Genomic DNA, 19,966 nt, shown 5'->3' on the forward strand with positions numbered 1-19,966 from the left:
GGCTCAGTGGTAGAGTGCTTGCCTTGCATGCCTGAGGCCCTGGGTTCAATTCCTCAGCACCACATAAGAAAAAAGAAAAAGCCGGAAGTGGCGCTGTGACTCAAGTGGTAGAGCGCTAGCCTTGAGCTGAAGAGCTGAGGGACAACACCCAGGCCCATAGTTCAGGCCCCACAACCGGACCCCCCCCCCCCCAAAAAAAAAAAAAAAAAGAAATGAAAGAGTCTCGTGGATTTTCCAGCTTGGGCTGACTTTAAACTGTGATCCTCCTATCTCAGCCTCTTGAGTAGCTAGGATTACAGGCATGAACCACCGGTGCCTGCCTGGCTTGTCACTGAATTCTTGATGGGTAGCTAGTGGAAATCAGCTGGCAAAATATTCTGCCCTCAGCCTGGGCAGGAAAGTCCGTGAAACTCTTATCTCCAATAAAACCTACTGGAAAACCAGAAGTGGCACTGTAGCTCAAGTGGTAGAGTGCTTGCCTTGAGCTGAAGAGCTGAGGGACAGTGCTCAGGCCCAGAGTTCAAGCCCTATGACCGACCAAAAAAAAAAATTTCTGCCCTCAAACAACACACTCTAACTGGATATGTAGAGCAGTTTGCTTTTCTGGCCCCCAAACTGTCAGGCTTGTTTCCTGTGAGCCTCTCTGTGTATGTCCTTTCTAAGCAGCTGTGGAATGGTTGCCCTCTGGCAGTGCCAGGGTACTTGTGGTACTTGTACATCCTTGTATAATTTGCCTTCTCCCTGAAAGCAAGTTTCCTTATCACTTCTGTGACTTTTTTCTTCTGGTTACATCCAATCAGGCAGGAATGAAAAGTTAAGTGTGACGTCCTCTGACCCCCTCCCTTCTTGTAGAAGGGTCTGAGGTTTGTTTGTTTAAGCTGAACGGAGGATGCCAAAGATAGAGGTTTGAGTCAGCTTGACACTGGCTTAGACTCCTTTTCACTCTCCTCCTTCCTCCTTCTCTTTCTCTCCCCCAACTGGCCAGTTGTTTCCTGGGTTTTGTCTGAAACACTGTACAGTTTTAGCCCCAGTCTACCACTGCCTGCTGAAAACAGTCAGAGATGAGAGGGGGAGAAGCCACCAGGAAGTTTCTGACAACTCTAAGCTACCGCCTGTGCCTCTGAGCTGATTGTACGGGACAGCAGTAACCTCAGGAGAAAGGCATCCAGAGGCAGCTCTGAGCTGTGCTTGTGGCTGACTCAAGGGAAGAAAAAGAACAGGCCTGGAAATGCCTCTTTTAGATTCATCTTATTTGCCACCAACCCTCTTTATTTTGACTCACATTCTTGGAATTGCCGGTGTTCTGTATTGGAAGAGATGTGCCAGGGGCAAAGCAGGTAACTGGTACCAGTGTTCTTTACTCTGCTATGGGGCTTTTAGGGTTGATGGCAAACGGAGGTCTTCCTATTTGCTTTCCTTAAAGGGACACTGCGTCTTTTAGCTGGGCACTGTCAGAGTTAAAAGTGTTTGACTATACTGAGGAATCAGGATAGCTCTGGGTCACTTGGAGACCCAGACTCCTCCTCGTTCCAGAGGCTGTCTGGCAGCAGGGTGCTGGTTAGATGAGGTGATGTCTGAGTTCAGACGGGAGGGAAATGACCACTTTGCTGCTTAGTGTCTTTCCTCAGAGAATAGGGCTGTTCTTTCTTTACTTTTTCAATTTCAAAGTGGAGTTTTAAATCCTTATTTTTAATGGAACATAAAGGAAGTCTGTCACTGTTCCTCAAGTATACATGTGGGAAGACTAGTAGGATTGAAGAAGTTTTTGGATTTGGTATATTTTGGGTAAGAAAGACAGAGGAGGAAAGGTCAGTAAGAGGAAAGGGTCAGTTCATACCCTTGTTAAGGTGTATCCTGGAACACTGGGGTCTTTGTGTTCTCATAGATTGATACTGTTCTCTCTTGGGAGAGCTACATAGTTTAGTTCTGCATATCCATGTCATCCTGGTCAATGCTAAGATATTACTTGTTCTCTTTCCCAGGAATCAGGTTTTGATAATTAACAAAAAAAAATTTAATGGCACTAGAACTCTTTGCTTCTCATATTGCTATTGGTTATATTTTACTTCATTGACTTCTAACTGTCTAGTGTGGGAATCAGCTTCAGGTTGAGCTGATTCTGCATTACCATTGCTGAGAATTAATAAGTTCTAAGTTTTTTTGAGTACACCATTGGGTCTCAGTGCCTTTTGTACTGTCCCTGTTATCGATTCACAACTTTCATGCCAAAGTATTCAGTCACTTGTTTCTTTGTCCCTTACAAATTAAGATGGACTTGATGACTTAGTTTTCTATTAAAAGGTCATGAATGCTTGACAGAATTAGAATAAGATCCAGTCATTTCCCACTGTCCTTTCCAGTAAGTCCTAGAAAAGCTTTTGACTAAATGTGCAATGTGTGACTGTCAGTGGAAACAGATACAGGCATTTTGAGATATTTTGCTTATATGGCGAAATGTTTAAAAAGGTACTCCTTCCCTGTATTTGAGCTTAGAAAGAAAGGGTTAGGCAAGCTTGAGGTTTTTGGTTCTATTATTTCTCATATGTAACAAGAAAATAAATATATTGATGAAGGTTCTTGATATTTCGAAACCAGTAATTGGTTTAGAATAGCTTAAAATTTTATCTTCAGTATAGAATTTTCTACAGAATTTAAGAACCATTGCCTATATTTTAAGCACTTTCATTTTTATGTTTTAGAAATATTAATTTATAAACAACAATGAAATACTTGAAGTAAAAAGGAAAATGCTTTGTAAATGCTTTTTATTAGGTGAAATAATTTGACTCTAATACTTAATAGATATATAAGAAATGCATAATGTTCCATTTATCTGTAAAATTAGAGCAATAGCTTTTCAGTTGGAAATCAGGGATGCCAAAAGATTCTGAAGTCATTTTTATTTTACTTTCAACTTTAATATGTATTTCACCTATTGTTTTGGAAAAAAAAAAACTATACACACTTAATTGCTACATGACAATTGGACATGACCAGAAAAAATTACTCCACCATCTCTGTGTATATATTTGTACTACTCACAAATATACACATAATTTAAAACATGAAAATTCTTTCTTTCTTTCTTTTTTTGATCTGGTCTTCTTCTTTTTTTTTTTCTTTTGGTGCCAGTCCTGGTCTTTTAGTGCCAGTCCTAGGACTTGAACTCAAGGCCTGGGTGCTGTCCCCAAGTTTCTTTATTCTCAAGGCTAGCACTCTACCACTTGAGCCACAAGTCCACTTCTACTTCCAGCTTTTTTGGTAGTTTAGTGGAGATAAGGGTCTCACGGACTTTCCTGCCTAGGACTGGCTTCGAACCTCAATCCTCAGATCTCAGCTTCCTGAGAATCTAAGTTTACAAGCATGAGCCAAGGGCACCTAGCTTTTTTTTTTTTTTTTAATTAAATTGGAACACACAGAACAGTTGTGTGAGCTCAGATGTTCCACCCATAATAATGAGTAGGTGACACATTGTCATGTGATAATGTAATACTGGCCTAGTGTGTACTGAAGGTTTTTGTTCTTGTTTCACTTTCCTTTTCATATTACATAGTATGAAGAGTAGGTATGATTTTAGATATTAAAGTCATTTAATTTTCTTCAATTCTTTTGTTTTTTGTTTATTTTTGGATCCGGCTGTGGGCCTGAACTCTGGGTCTGGGCACTGTCCCTTAGTTCTTCAGCTCAAGGTTAGCGCTCTACCACTTGAACCACAGTGCCACTTCCAGCTTTTTTTTTTTTCTGCTGAGGAATCGAACCCAAGGCCTCATGCATGCAAGGCAAGCACTCTACCACTGAGCCACCTTCCCAGCCCCAACTTTCTTCAATTCTTGCAGATGTTTCTATCTCTTTACTTGACAAACAATTATTACTATTTGTTTCTATTTATATGAACTAGTTTAAATATTGATTATCTTCAATAAACATAACATAGAAACAAAACAAATGCTGAGAGTGATATGACTGTAATCAATCTCCCAACTTAAATTATGAGTATTTGATTATTGGCATATGCCTATGATCCCAGCACTTGGAAGGTTAAGGCAGGAGGATGGCAAGTTTAAGGCCAGCCTGGGTTGCATAGTGAGACCCAGTCTCCAAAAAGAAAAAAATACCAATGGAACAAAATTATCCAATTGTTTTTGTCATTTGTTGGTTTTCTTCTACCCCTTGGAACTAAGGATTGAACCCAGGGCCTCAAGCACACAAGCACTGTACCACTTGAGTTAGCTCCTTAGGGCCATAGTTGTCATTTGGATTTAATATATGAAACAAATTTGAATACATAAATTTGACTTACACCATTAAGCTTTGGTATTCAAATCAGTATATTATCTGTCAGAGTGTTATGACAGTTGAATATTGCTGGACTAGATGATCTTAAAGTTTTAGTACTGCAGTTTTGAGATACTGGGTTCTAATAAATCCTCAGTTTGTATATGTGTGTGTCTATGTTTGTACTTTTTTTGTTCTTTGGTGCCAGTCTTGGGGCTTGAACTCAGGGTCTGGACACTGTCCCTGAGCTTTTTTGCTCAAGGCTAGCACTCTACCAGTTGAGCCACAGCTCCATTTCTGTTTTTTAGGTGGTTAATTGGAGATAAGAGTCTCATAGAGGGGCTGGGAAGGTGTTTCAGTGATAGAGTGCTTGCCTTGCATGCATGAGGCCCTGGTTCAATTCCTCAGCACCTCATAAGCAGAAAAAACCAGAAGTGACCCTGTGGCTCAAAGTGGTAGAGCACTAGCCTTGAGCTGAAGAGCTGAGGACAGTGCCTATGCCCAGAGTTCAGGCCCCACGACCGACCAAAAAAAAAAAAAAAAAAAAGTCTCACAGACATTCCTATCTGGATGACTTCAAACTACAATCCTTACATCTGAATTTCTAGGATTTCAAATGTGAGCCACTGATGCCCAGTTTATGTGTAGATTTTTAAATTAAAAAATTTTTTTGGGGCTGGGAAGATGGCTCAGTGGTAGAGCACTTGCCTTGCATGCCTGAGGCCCTGGGTTCGATTCCTCAGCACCACATAAGTAAAAAGAAAAAAGCCAGAGTGGCGCTGTGGCTCAAGTGGTAGAATGCTAGCCTTGAGCTGAAGAGCTGAGGGACAGCGCCCAGGCCCAGAGTTCAGGCCCCACGACCGGACCCCCAAAAAAAACAAAAAACAAAATTTTTTTAATATAACCTTTTTTTTAAAAAAAAGTAATATCATATTCTGTTTTGCTTTTAGAATTGGAAGGGTCCTTACACAATGGATCCTACTTCCTACTTAGTACTACCCTCATCAAAAGTCATTCTTTTGCTTAACGGTATGATTATAGCTTATACAATTTATGGACCATTGGTTTTGTTGGAAACAGAGGAGAGAGAGAGAGAAGAGAGAGGGAGAGTGTAGGCGTGTGTGTAGTTGGTACAGGGGCTTGAATGAAGTTGGGGCTTTATACTCTCTGAAGTCATGTCTTCAGTCTAACTGAAATTCTTTTTTAAGCTGAAAGTCTCTCATCTATAACTTATAACTTTTAGTCTGAATTCTGCCCAGCAAAGATCAAGTCTGGTCCCTTCTCTCTGCATCGGGATAGGTTATATTTGAAAATAATTGATATTATTATGAGTGATTTTTATAACTGTGTTCTAGTATTCCTTTTGGACAGTTAAACTGTTTTACTTTAACAGTTAACTGTTTACTTTGAAAGTGTGGTTCAGCCTCTGTGTGTGTGTGTCTGTCTGTGTGTGTGTGTGTGTGTGTGTGTGTGTGTGAGAGAGAGAGAGAGAGAGAGAGAGAGAGAGAGAGAGAGAGAGAAGAAAGGTGGGGAAGTAGTCACTGGTAGTGATTAGTGAAATCAAGTTATATGATTCAAGTAAGTGGTTTTTACAGTCACATTCCTAAGTCACCATCTTTTTAGCAGATGTAATCAAGATGTAGAAAAGTATAGCAATTTGTACTGAAACCATAGAATAACTTTAAGACTAGTATTTACAATTTTAAATATTAAAAAAAATTTAAAGCCGGCTGGGAAGGTGGCTCAGTGGTAGAGAAGCCTTGCATGCATGAGGCCCTATTTTCAATTCCTCAGCACATAAGCAGAAAAAACTGAAGTGGCGCTGTGGCTCAAGTGGTAGAACACTAGCCCTGAGCTGAAGAGCCTGAGGGACAGTGCCCAGGCACAGAGTTCAGGCCCCACAACCGGGAAAAAAAAAAAAAAAATATTAAAGACTGCTGACACTTGCATTCACATATGTTATCTCATTATCCTTAAAATTTCCTATTGTATTTGAGTCTTTTGAAATTTTCTTAGTTCTATGTCTGTTGAAATGACTTCACCCCATCTTGTCTTCTGACTGTAGTCAGCGTGATCTTTCTAAAACAAAGAATTGTCTCTGTCACTCTCTTGCTTAAAATCCAGAGTTCACTACTGTTTGAAGAAAGGGCAAGCTCTTTATCATGACATAAAAAAGGGTTTATATGATTTGCCCTCTGTCTGGTTCATGAGCTTCATTTCCTGTCTTTGCCAACAAACACCCAAAGATGTTTGCCAGAAATGTCTACATCCTCTTTTCAACTGGGCTGCTTGGTGTTTGTCTTCAAAGTAAGCAGTTACTTGCCCTTTGACCCTGGAAAGTCTTCCTTGATTAGACCAAAAGTATTTCTCTCCTGATCCTATAGCAGATCCTATAAAATCCTACTTTTTCAACCCTATATTACCATCTTGCTCAGCTTCTCTTTCCTCACTAAGTAGACTGTATTAAATTAAGACCTTTGAGAACAGGGACTCTTATTCATCATACCATCTCAAGTGTCTGAGACAAAAGAGGTGTATCACTCATTATTACTTGAATAAACCAATAAAAGAATTAAGACAGGGGCTGGAAAGGTGGCTCAGTGGTAGAGTGCTTGCCTTGCATGCATGAGGCCCTAGGTTCGATTCTTGAGTACCACATAAGCAGAAAAAGAAAAAAAACAAGAAGTGGCACTATGGCTAAAGTGGCAGAGTGCTAGCTTTGAGCTGAAGAGCTGAGGGACAGCACCCAGGCCCAGATTTCAGGGTCCATGACCGACCAAAAAAAAAAAAATTAAGATAGGGGCTGGGAAGGTGGCTCAGTGGTAGAGTGCTTGCCTTGCATGCATGAGGCCCTGGGTTGGATTCCTCAGCACCACATAAGCAGAAAAAGCTGTAAGTACCACTGTGGCTCAAGTGGTAGAGCGTTTAGCCTTGAGTTGAAAAGCTGAGGGACAGCACCCAGGTCCAGAGTTGAGGCCCCACAACCAGAAAAAAAAAGAAAAGGGGAAAAAAAATTAAGATAGCATAAATTGTAGGCATAAGTTGTAGCAGGAGCCATGTCCTATTTATGTATATTTAGAGGGCTTAGCTTAGTTTTATGTGTGGCCCAATGTGGATACTGTATATATTGTTTAATTGAATGATATAGATATAATGAAAAGTAGTATATTATTTTATTATTAATATAGAAAAAATACATTGTTTTGCCGGGCGCTGGCGGCTCACGCCTGTAATCCTAGCTACTCAGGAGGCTGAGATCTGAGGATCACGGTTCAAAGCCAGCCTGGGCAGGAAAGTCCGTGAGACTCTTATATCCAATAAACCACTAGAAAACCAGAAGTGGCGCTGTGGTACAAGTGATAGAGCGCTTGCCTTGAGCTGAAGAGCACAGGGACAGTGCCCAAGGCTAGAGTTCAAGCCCCACGACCAACCAAAAAAAAAAAAAATTACAGGGGCTGGGAAGGTGGCTCAGTGGTAGAGCACTTGCCTTGCAATGCTTGAGGCCCTGGGTTCGATTCCCCAGCACCACATAAGCAAAAAGAAAAAAGCCGGAAGTGGCACTGTGGCTCAAGTGGTAGAGTGCTAGCCTTGAGCTGAAGAGCTGAGGGACAGCACCCAGGCCCAGAGTTCAGGCCCCACAACCGGACCCAAAAAAAAAAAAAAAAATTACATTGTTTCTTAACTATAAAAATACTCAAACATATCTTATAATTTTTCAAGAAACATTTGAATTTTTTCTGTTTATGAAAGGCTAATTTTTATTTGTTTGTTTTTTAGGGTTCTTTATTTATAAAATGAAAGCTTCGAAAAATCTGATCTCTAAAGGTTCTTCCAATTTCCAACATTCCGCTAGAAGAACCAGCCAAAATATTCTCAGTCTAGACCACATGAAATGATCATTGTCTCTGGCAATTCCATCACACTATTGGGTCATATAAAATTATAAATCAATTCTAAAATGACCTAGTAATTATTTCTTTGTTTAAATAACTAAAGCATTAGATTTATCACTTATTTATTGTGCTAGTACTAGGGCTTGAAATCAAGGCCTTGTGCTTTTGCACTAGCTGATACTTGATCACTTATGTCACACCTCTAGTTTTAGCTTCTTGCTGGTTAGTTGGATATGTGAATCTCTTAGATTTGTCTGCCTACTTGATTTTGAACCTCAGTGCTCAGATCTTAGCCTTCTGAGAAGCTAGAATTACAGGTGTGAACCACCAGCTCTTGGTTTTAATCTTTCTTTTTTAATTTTTATTATATATATATTATTGTGAAAATACTGTACAGAGGGGTCAATTACATGGGCAAGATAATGAGTACATTTCTTTGTTTTTTTTTTTTTTTTGGGTCCGGTTATGGGGCCTGAACTCTGGGCCTGGGCGCTGTCCCTCAACTCTTCAGCTCAAGGCTAGCACTCTACCACTTGAGCCACAGCGCCACTTCTGGCTTTTTTCTTTTTGCTTATGTGGTGCTGAGGAATCAAACCCAGGGCCTCTGGCATGCAAGGCATGTGCTCTACCACTGAGCCACCTTCCCAGCCCCATGAGTACATTTCTTATCAAGCATTGTAGCCTCCTCTTTTGTTTCCCCTTCCCATCCCTTCCTATCCTCCCCCCCCACTCCCCACCCAATCCTCCTCCTCTCCTCCCCCCACACCAAAGTTGTAAGGTTTGTTTTCAACATAACTACTTGTACATCTCATTGTTGCAATGGGTCCACCTGTATCCTTATTTAAACGATTTGTTTTTTCCCTTCCCCTCCACAAATTATATGGATATCAAATACAGTGAAAGCAGGGGTTATACCGTGGGGGAGGGACATACAAAGCAACAAAGAAATAATCTTATAAATGTGTTAGAAACAATCGCATGAAAGAAAAAAAAAACATTTGAATACATATTATAGGGTTCATTTCCCTAGCACCAACTTATCTGACCTTTTCTGCTTGACTCAGACATATACTAGTTATTGCAAAGATGTTTTAATCTTTCTTTTGCTATCCAACTCTAATCCCTTTTTTGGTAGAAAAACTACTGAACTTAGAGTCAGAAGATGTAGACTTGTTCTGATTCTTCTGCTTACTACTATGTAAGGTTATTTAATTCCTATGGACTTCAAATGTCTAGTCTGTATGAGAAGTAAAAAAGGCTAATATCTCTTTTAAGTTTCTATGATTCTAGTTGCTGAAATAGCCTGGTCTATACTTGAAGGTAGTTTAGAATTGTGAGAAAAGGTTTAGTATCTGGAGTCAAACTGTATTTTTGTTTTAACATAACTTGTATTTATTATTATTTTATGGTTAGAACCATTATTTTTATTTATTTAGTTTTTGTCTGGTGGTTGTGGGGCTTGAACTCTGGGCCTGGGTGCTATCCCTCAGGTCTTTACTCCAGGCTAGTGTTCTGCCACTTGAGCCAAAGCACCATTTCCAGTTTTCTGGTGGTTAATTGGAGATAAGAGTCTCACAGATGTTCCTTCCCAGGCTTTGCACCACAATCCTCAGATCTTAGCCTCCTGAGTAGTTAGGATTATAGACATGAGCTACCTGCACCCTGTTAGAACCATTTTTTTTTGGGGGGGGGGGTGTCCTGTTGTGGGCTTGAACTCTGGGCCTGGGCGCTGTCCCTCAGTTCTTCAGCTCAAGGCTAGCGCTCTACCACTTCAGCCATAGCGCCACTTCTGGCTTTTTCTTTTTTCTGCTTATATGGTGCTGAGGAATCCAACCCAGGGCCTCATGCATGCAAGGCAAGCACTCTACCACTGAGCTACCTTCCCAGCCCTGTGAGAACCATTTTTAACTGTCGTTTTTTTTTTTTTTTTTCTTTTCTCCAGTCACCGTCTTGAATTTAGCGAAAGTACTGTTCCTGAGCTCTTTTGTTCAAGGCTAGCTAGTGCTCTACTACTTTAAGCCCCAGCTCCACTTCCAGTTTTCTGGTGGTTAATTGGAGATGACTTGTCCTACAGACTTTTCTGCCTGGGCTGGCTTTGAACTTTTTTTTTTTTTTTGGTCTGTCGTGGGGCTTGAACTCAGCTTGGGTGCTGTCCCTGTGCTCTTCAGCTCAAGGTGAGCACTCCACCGCTTGAACCACAGGGCCACTTCCGGTTTTCAAGTGGTTTATTGGAGATAAGAGTCTCTTGGACTTCTCTTCCCCGGGCTGGCTTTGAACCGTGATCCTCAGATCTCAGCCTCCTGAGTAGCTAGGATTACAGGCAAGAGCCACCAGTGCCGGGCTGGCTTTGTACTTTGATCTTCAGACGTCAGCTTCCTGAGTAGCTAGGATTACAGGCGTGAACCACTGGCACATGGCTTTAGCTTCTGTTTTCTCATCTGTAAAATGAGTTTACAATGCTGGGTGGAGTTTTGTTCATTTTAATGTGAGTTAGAGTCTCACTTCAAATTCCAATTTTCCTGTCTCAACCTCTTGACTGCTGAGATTATTCGTGTGCAATACCAAACCAATTTGTGCATGGGTGAGTTCTTAGAATACATTCTATACATATTAAGGATTATATAATTTTTCTATAATTGGCACATATTTTCACAAAAGATATCATAGAAGACATAGTACTTTACTATGGGCTACTGGGAAAAAGTACAGTGTTATAGTTATGGGTTAGAAATGTAGCAGAAATCAATGAGGGAATATATTAAAAAGTTAGTGATATATTATTAAACACTGTCTCATATTAGAAGAACGATATCTGCATTTGCTTTATATTCTTTTTTTTTTCTTCTGGTCCTAGTGCTTGAACTCATGGCCTGGATGCTGCCCTGAGCTTCCTTTGCTCAAGGCTAGCACTCTACCACAGCTTTACTTCCAGCTTTTTTGGTAGTTTATTTGAGATAAGAAAATCTTGGACTTTGCTGCCTGGGCTGGCTTTGAACCACAGTCCTCAGATCTCAGCCCCCTAGTAGCTAATAATACAGGCATAAGCCACTGGTGTCTGATTGCTTTGTATTTATTATAGTGGGTGGATTGGGCATTTTAGAAAGGAAATTAAATATATAGCTTCAATTATCTGTAATATTGTAAGAAAGTCAATAGCTATAAATTCTCAGATAACTTTTTCCTTCCACTCAACCCTTTTAAGATGAGTAGTAGTAGCCAGATTCACCTTTTCCTACCTGGGCCCTGAAATGATGAGAATGGTCTACATAATCACTGTAACAGCCCATTTCTTCTGGAAAATTAAGAACGGATTGTTCTTCTGTCAGTAGCAGCTTCCCTTTTGAAACCAGGACCTACTGAGAATAGAAGGAAAGGCCTTGTCTGAATCTTCAGGAGCTTCTGGGGAAGTAGATTCTGCTTGGCTGCCAGAGAAGTAGGATGACAATATTTGATTTACTATCCTAAAGTGGACAAGGAATGATTTTATAGATTTTTAGAGACTGCAAATTTGTTTCATTTCTAGAAGTTGTTTCAGGTATTCATTGGAAGGGATATGCTCTAAATCTCTAGTCAGCCATAGTTGGGAAATTTTATTTCTCTAATCTGCCCAAGAATATTCTGGGGAAGAGCTACAGTGTCCTATTGCCAGATTGGTTATTCAGATTTAGGTCTCTGTCAGAGGCAATATCCGGCTTTGGAACTGGATAGGTAAATATGTAATCTTGATCAAATTGCTTAACCTTTTATTTTATAGTGTATTTTATTTTATTTAATTAATTTATTTTTTTGGGTCTGGTCATGGGGCCTGAACTCTGGGTCTGGGCGCTGTCCCTCAGCTCTTCAGCTCATGGCTAGCACTCTACCACTTAAGCCACAGCACCACTTCCGGCTTTTTTCTTTTTGCTTATGTGGTGCTGAGGAATCGAACCCAGGGCCTCATGCATGCAAGGCAAGTGCTCTCCCACTGAGCCACCTTCCCAGCCCTATAGTGTATTTTATTGCTAGAAAGGAAAATATCTTTTTTAGAGAATTGTTGAGAATAGGGGCTGGGAAGTTGGCTCAGTGGTAGAGCGCTTGCCTTGCATGCCTGAGGCCCTGGGTTCGATTCCTCAGCACCACATAAGCAAAAAGAAAGAAGCCGGAAGTGGCACTGTGGCTTAAGTGGTAAGGCACTAGCCTTGAGCTGAAGAGCTGAGGGACAGTGCTCAGGCCCAGAGTTCAGGCCCCACAATCGGACCAAAAAAAAAAAAAAAAAAAAGAGAATTGTTGAGATTAGATGAAATTGTACTTAAAGCTCTTAGCATATTATCTATGAATTGTTACAGTAGATGCTCAGTTGATTTTTACTTAGATTATTCTATGTTACAAATTGAGATATGGAGCCTTGGTGCCAGTGGCTCATACCTAGCTACTCAGGAGGATGAGATATGAGGATCATGGTTAAAAGCCAGCCCGGGCAGAAAAGTCCATGAGACTTAATCTCCAATAAATCACCAGAAAACCGGATGTGGTGCTGTGGTTCAAGTGGTAGAGCACTCACCTTGAAGAGTTAAGGGACAGTGGCCAGATGCAGAGTTCAAGCCCCACGACCCACCAAAAACAGGAAAAATAGAGATAATGGAGAAAAAAAAATTCTTAAACTCTGGAAAATTCAGTCAGACAAAGGAAAAAGGTTACTAAGTATGAATTCAGAAATGTCCTTTTTTCTATTTCTTATGCATTCTAGGGAAAGGTATCTTCTAGGTGGAGAGGACCCTTCCTCTCCAAGGCTAAGGGGGTGTCTGATGAGGTAGACTCAGTGTGGACCACTATCACTGCTTACTAGGGTAAGCAAGAGCTTATTCGAAGATAGAAAAAGTGAGCTGTGAGGCTTACTTCTTAGTAAGCAAGAACCGGATTATTAGCAGTTAGTAGGCAGGAGGGATGCCCAGTGGGAGTGAAAGAAGTTGTCAGGTGACTGAGGAGGTCACAGAGTTTGTTTAAACTGAGTGTCCAGGTAGACAAGCTCCTGTTTACATTTTTTTCTCTTGTGGTCTTTTGGCTAATCCCTGAACCTTGCTTTTCTGGTTGCTGTTCTCCCCTCCTCCCATCCTACCCCCCTTTCAGGAACAGGATTGACATCAGTATTAGCCTAAAGAAGTCAGTCTATTTAGGGAGCTAGGGCAAAGGGCCAGTGATTAGGCCCTTATCAGCAGGGCTTGTTTCTTGGTGAGGAGCAGGATAGGAGCAGGTATCCTGACGTCCACAGAGGCTCTGCTTTTCTATCCCCTGTTTGGGTCAGAATTGTGAAGAGGCGATAGATAGGTTGGGCCTTTTGAATGGAAAAAGCCGTTCATTGTGTTTCTTCAACATTCCAGTGTCTGGTACAATTAGCCAAGACTCGGAAAACAAGTTGGACAAACAAGCAAGCAGTCTTCCACTGATGGATAAAGGGATTTCGGACACAGCTAAGTGTACTGACTGTAAAGACAAAATGGGAGGGTCTGGGAAAGGGAAGGAGGCTTTGAGATGTCATTTCTGACTGGATAAGGAGAAAGAATGGAGCAGCAAGCAAACAGTAAAAGTTGATGAAATCTGCTGAACTAATCTGTGTGTGAGGCTGGTTGGGGCTGGGCTGCTTTGTAGAGTAGATAGAACCTTTAGAGAGAAATTGTGACTCTTTGGGAAACTGTAAATGTGGGGAAATGAATCTCCTTTTGAATCTAGGAATGTCTTGTCAGTGGACAGCATGGGAACTCACTTCCTAGTAGTTTCTGCCATCACCAGACCTCAGTTGGCTAACACTTTAGATGTACATCTGCCTGAGAAGAGGCAAGCCTGAGGAACAGGTTGTTGGGCAATGGATGCACTGTTTCTTGACTTGGCAGTAAAGCTTTTTAGTTCACCAGCTTTTCTACAACTAAGATTGACCAGTTTACAAGCGCCTGTTCTGCAAATGGAGAATAACCCCCAAACCAGCGTCTGTCTGCCCAGAACCTTGACTGGAGTTTTGCATGTGAAGCTCCCATCTCTGCTGATCTGGAAGGTTAAGTTGCTGCCATTTTTGAATGGTGTGCTCTCTGCCTGAAGACCTGTACCTAATTTTTGAAAGTGCTCGAGGGAGGAGCTTGCTCTCTGACCTCAAGGGAAAGAGATCAGTAGGAAGTTGTGGGTGGAGCCACTTCTCTATTCTGCTCTCTGTTCTTCGCTCACGGCCCTTCGCCGTGTCTCTGATCAACTCATAGACTATTTGAGAAGCTGCAGAGTTTCAGCCACTGTCTAGAGGCTCTTTGGGACCCCCTTCCTTTTAGGTGGGGCCAGCAGACTCCGGGAGCCATGTGGCCCTGTTACAAAGATGAACAGGAGTTCAACGCTCACCTGGTTTGCCGCATGTGCTGCATGGGTTAGTATGTGAAGGTTTTCCCTTGTCTGGGCCTGAGAAGCCTAAATAGCCCTTGCTTTGTTTTGTTTTTGACTCATAGGAATGTACAGCCTTTGAAGCCCCACAGGCATTACAACATGTGAGCTTGTTAAAATGTGGTGTGGAATGGACCAGGGTTCCCCACTTCCTGGGGAACTTCTTTCTCATGTAGTGACTGCCAGTTAAGAGCCCAAGCTTTGGGTGTGGGAGTTATTTTTATAGAAACTGAATTCATGCTCATGCTTCTGCTTGTGTCAGGAAGCTACTTTTAAGTTATGTTGTATAGTGTTGAAAGTTAGAATGTATTTTTAGCAGAAGTTGGTTGGTTAGCTAGAGTCTCTGAGCAGGCTGGGTTGGGTGGTTGGGGTGGAAGGGAGGAGTCATGGCCTAGGTTTCCTCTTTGGGGCCTATTGCTAATTTTTGTTTGTTTGTTTGTTTGTTTTTCTTCTGTCAGTTGTGATGAAAAGAAAAAGATTTGAAGACAGTCTTAAGACAGGCACCTACTGAAGAGTTAGAGGTTGGGGGAAGAGTCCTTAAATCTTCCTTGATAAGAGAGGAAGATTCATTTAAATAATGTTCTGCAACATTGAGCAAATAATTTAAATCTTTTTGGCAATAGGTTTTCTGGCTGGTAAATTGTAGTATACTGCCTAGGCTGTACACGTTCATTGGTTCTGGCTTGAAGCATCAATTCATCCATCTTCTCAAAGAAACAAAAAATAATAGAGAAATGTGTGTTTTCACAAAACTTATAAAACTTATCATAATCACTTAAACAATTGTTATTTACCTAAAATTGGCCTTCCTACTTAAAAATAATGTAAAATAGCCTTTATTGTAGGAAAACATTGTTATTAGATGGTAGTTTTTAGATATCCTTAGCAAAATAAAAATGGATAACATTGGACTTCTAATCTGTTTTGGAATGTCTATTGGTCTCTGACATCTAAGTTTGGGAACCAGTGGATTAATAATTCAGTATTTTTTTACTTCATACTTTGGAGTCAAAGTTTTAGACTTTGGAGAACAAAATTTTGACTCAGATTAGACAGATCTCTCCAAGCATAGGAATTGCTGCTGGTGGTTTGATGGTCAGAAGAAATCTAGAGAAGAAGAGGAGCCAAGCTCTATTTCTGATGTTGCCTAGGTACTTGGTGCTGCCAAGTACTGAAGTGTTTTGTTCTGGACACAAGGAAGGGTGGTTTTAGTCTGGTGTGTTAGCTGTCGTGCCTAGCTTTTTATTTCCTATATCTTTGTAATTTCCTCTCTGGGACCAGAAAGATCATCTGCATCTGAAAGTGTTTAGAGATAAACTGTGGAACCAAAGGGCTCCTTTTTTGTAATCTCTGTGAAGTATAAGGAAGGTTGTTTGTTTAATTAACTAATTAATTAATCAAGTCTGGATTCTGGGGCTTGAATTTAGGGCCTGGGTGTTGTCCCTGAGCTTCCACAGTAGCATTTTTGGCTTTTTCTGTGTAGTTTATTAGAGATAAGAGTCTCACAGACTTTTTTTGCCTGGGCTGGCTTTGAACTGTGATCCTGAAATCTCAGTCTCCTGAGTAGCTAGGATTGTAGATGTGAGTGAGCCCCAGCCCAGATTGAAGTTTGTTTGTTTATTTTGGGTCCATTTGTGGGCCTGAACTCTGGGCCTGGGCGCTGTCCTCCAGCTCTTCAGCTCAAGGCTAGCGCTCTACCACCTGAGCCACAGCGCCACTTCTGGCTTTTTTTTTTTTCCTGCTTATGTGGCGCTGAGGAATCGGACCCAGGGCCTCATGCATGCAAGGCAAGTGCTCTACCACTGAGCCACCTTCCCAGCCCAAGTTTATTTATTTTTAATTAATTATTTTGGTGCTTGACTTGGGCTTGAACTCAGGGCCTGAGTGCTGTTCCTTAGTTTTTTCCGCAAGGTGGAGGCTGTAGCACTTGAACCACAGCTTCACTCCTATCATTTTTGGTGGTTAATTGAAGATAAGAGTCTCTAACTTTTTTTTTTACTAGGGCTAGCTTCCAACCTTAGATCTCAGCCTCCTGAGTAGATAAGATTACAGGCATAAGCCACCAGCATCTGTAGAATTTCAGAATTTGTTCTTTAATTTTTTTTTAAATTGCAAAAGCGATATACAGAGGGATTACAGTTACATAGGTCAGATAATGGGTACATTTCTGTTTGAACAGTTGTCACCTCTTCCTTTGTTTTCTTCCACTTTTTTCCCTCCTGAACCCCCTCCCACCCCAGCATTTTTATTGAAAGTTTCAAGGCAAAAATCTTATCCTTCCTATCCCATTTAACTTTAAAAAGACCTTGTAGCCAGATAGTTAAGAAGATGAATAGACTCTGTCTGTTGGGGTCTACAGACAGTTCTAGTTAGTAGCTATACAAACTGGGGAAATGGCTTAACCTTTTTGTGTCTTGTTATACTCATTTGTTAAAAGGAGACTGAATTGAGACCTAACTCATGGAGTCATCATGCGGAGTATATGCTATTAAGGCATTTAGCTCAGTGCCTCCCACATAATAAGTTCATAAATAGTTGTAGTAACATGTGAAGTATAATAAAAATCCAATGCTAGTCATCATCAATTCTTGGACAAAATCTGATAGACCTATATATACCTGGTTTGCTGGAGTGAGGACTCTTTTGGACATTATTTACTTTTTTGATGGGGGTATTTCCATGACCATGAGCCTGACCCAACTCAGCTAGCCACAGGCCTGTGTCTTTTTTTCTAGGAAGTAAGGATAGCTGTAGAGTAGTTAGGCTTTCTTCAGAGATAAAGCTGTTACTCTTTTTTTTTTTTTGGCCAGTCCTGGGGCTTGAACTCAGGGCCTGAGCATTGTCCCTGAGCTTCTTTTGCTCAAGGCTAGCCCACTACCACTTGAGCTACAGTGCTGCCTCCGGCCTTTTCTGTTTATGTGGTAGTGAGGAATTGAACCCAGGACTTTGTGCATGCTAGGCAAACACTCTACCACTAAGCCACATTCCCAGCCCCAAAGCTGTTAACTCCTAATTTGCTTGAAATTGTGATTTTTTTTTTTTTTTTTTAAGAAAAGCTCCTCAGGTAATTTTGATATGGCTAGTTTGCAGACTGGTATTTAGCAGCCTTTGGCTAGTCCAATCTCTTATAAATGATACAGCAGGCTCAAGGAGGGAGAGAAAAGTATCATACAAAAGTTTAGAACTGCCAGGCGCTGGTGGCTCATGCTTGTAATCCTACTTAGGTGGCTGAGATCTGAGGATCACAGTTCAAAGCCAGCCCAAGAAGGAAAGTCTCAGACTCTTACCTCCAATTAATCACCAGAAAATCGGAAGTGGCACTGTGGCTAGAGCACAGGAATAGCTTCCAGGCCCAGAGTTCAACGACCCTCCCCCCCAACCCCCCGCCACCCCCCAAAAAAAGTTTAAAAAAATGGTTAAGAAGGCTAGAAACTGGGAAATCCAAGTTACAGATTTGTTCTGACCTTGTTTGACCTTGCTTCAGTTTTCTATAATCTTTTACCTTAATATTTATTTATTTATTTATTTTTGGGGTCTGGTCATGCCTGAACTCTGGGCCTAGGCGCTGTCCCTCAGCTCTTCAGCTCAAGGCTAGCGCTCTACCACTTGAGCCACAGCACCACTTCCAGCTTTTTTTCTTTTTGCTTGTGTGGTGCTGGGGAATCGAACCCAGGGCCTCATGCATGCAAGGCAAGCTCTCTACCACTGAGCCACCTTCTCAGCCCAACCTTAATTTTTTAAAGATACATTTTAAGGACAGTTTTTGTTGTTGTTTGGCACTTTGTACTGAGGCCTGAACTCAGGGGTTTTGCTTAGCTTTCTCCCTCCCCACCCCACAGGCTGGTATTCTACCTTTTGAGCCACCCCTCCACTTCTGGCTTTTTTGCTGTTTGAGTTAGATTAGAGTATTTGTCTTGCCTGAGGTGGCTTTGAATCATGATCCTTTGTTGTTAGCTTTCTGAATGGCCAGGATTATAGGTGTGTGCTAGCAGTGATGACTCAAATTTGAAGTTTGTTAAAACTCTTGACACTATTTATTTTGCTTTTCTGAATGTAATATATCAATGAATTTTCAAGAAAATATTGCGCTTTCCTTCTTCTGTTCTCTATGAATGTTTCTCTATATCTATGCTTATCTTCTTTTGCCACATTGCATACTTTTGGTTTGTTCATCCTTTCCCTTATTTCTGACTCCCTTCATCCCTCCCTCCCTTTCTCTTTTCTCTCTTTCCTTCCCCTCAGTTTGGTCTTGCCTTGCCAGGACTGAACTAAGCATTAGCTCTATAATCCTTTTTCTTCTCTTTTCCTTTCCATTCTCCTTCCCTGTCTCTTCTCCTTCCCTTCCAATCTACTTCCCTCCTTCTCTCTCTCCTTTCCTTTGCTTGGATTTGAACTTAGGGCCTCAAAATTACTAGGCATCCACCACTTGAGCCATTCTACCACTTGGTTTACTTTTTCATATAGTGTTTTGCTTTTTTGTTTAGTGCCTTGTCTCTTCTTACCCAACGCCTCCCAAGTAGCTGGTATTAGGGAGTGTGTACTACCAGATCATTTCCCCTATGTTTCCTGATTCCTTATTGTTAGGTTTTTAAAAAGAGGTAGCGGAATAAGAATAGTACCACGCACGTGGTATTCAGGTAAGGGGTAGGTTTATTCAGTAGACCTGCTGGGACCAGGCCACGTTGGCCCTCCATGTGGCTGGAAAGGCCTGGGAAAGAGAGGTGGGAGAGAGAAGAGAGAGCTGGGAAAGGGATAGCTGGGAAAGAGAGGGTCTGGGCCTGGGCGAGGCTTTATCTAGGGTTTGGGCGGAGAAAGGTGTGGCTACATCAAATTCAGATGTAACCTTAGTGGATGCAGATGTGACCTCTTCCAGGTGTGCCAGTTGCCTAGGTAACGCAGGTACTGGGTAGAGACTTTGCTGCGAGGAGGGTAGAGTCGGCTGGAGGAGGGTGGAGTCAGCTCGCCACCCAAGAGCGGACCTTACACTTATGGTTCAAAGAATTATCATTATTTAGATTAGATTTTTCTAAGAAATAAAGTACTGGGGCTGGGAAGGTGGCTCAGTCATAGAGCGCTTGCTTTGCATGCATGAGGCCCTGGGTTCGATTCCTCAGCACCACATAAGCAAAAAGAAAAAAAGCCGGAAGTGGCGCTGTGGCTCAAGTGGTAGAGCATTAGCCTTGAGCTGAAGAGCTGAGGGACAGCACCCAGGCCCTGTACTGAAGATTCTAGAGTTCTTCTAAAATTTCAAACAATCTTCATTGAGACTTTGCTATCCTACACCAACATTTGATGATGGATGCTTTTTGTGAATCTGTATTCAAGTGATAGTTTGCACAGCTCTCTTTCTCTTGATTATATAGTAATTATATAATCTTTGTAGTAATTACATGGAGGCAGCA

General features: G+C 41.5%; 1 protein-coding gene across 11 annotated transcripts in view; it reads left to right on the top strand.

The window, feature by feature from the left end:
• Macf1 (microtubule actin crosslinking factor 1) overlaps window positions 1-19,966 on the top strand; it is a 364,069-nt gene that overhangs the window by 100,825 nt on the left and 243,278 nt on the right. For 5 of the 11 annotated variants that reach the window (XM_042674983.1, XM_042675025.1, XM_042675004.1 and 2 more), the window contains exon 1: window positions 1,037-1,337. The exons of 1 other annotated variant lie outside the window; for it this stretch is intronic. In XM_042674983.1, the coding sequence (XP_042530917.1) occupies window positions 1,229-1,337 (109 nt within the window). In that variant the 5' untranslated portion in view covers window positions 1,037-1,228. Of the gene's footprint in view, window positions 1-1,036; window positions 1,338-14,406; window positions 14,551-19,966 lie in introns of those variants that run through there. 5 more of the 11 variants (XM_042675046.1, XM_042675057.1, XM_042675035.1 and 2 more) reach the window with 4 other exon arrangements.

Source organism: Dipodomys spectabilis, unplaced genomic scaffold, assembly GCF_019054845.1.
Source record: "Dipodomys spectabilis isolate Male_0828 unplaced genomic scaffold, ASM1905484v1 ptg000002l, whole genome shotgun sequence".
Classification (NCBI taxonomy): Eukaryota; Metazoa; Chordata; class Mammalia; order Rodentia; family Heteromyidae; genus Dipodomys; species Dipodomys spectabilis.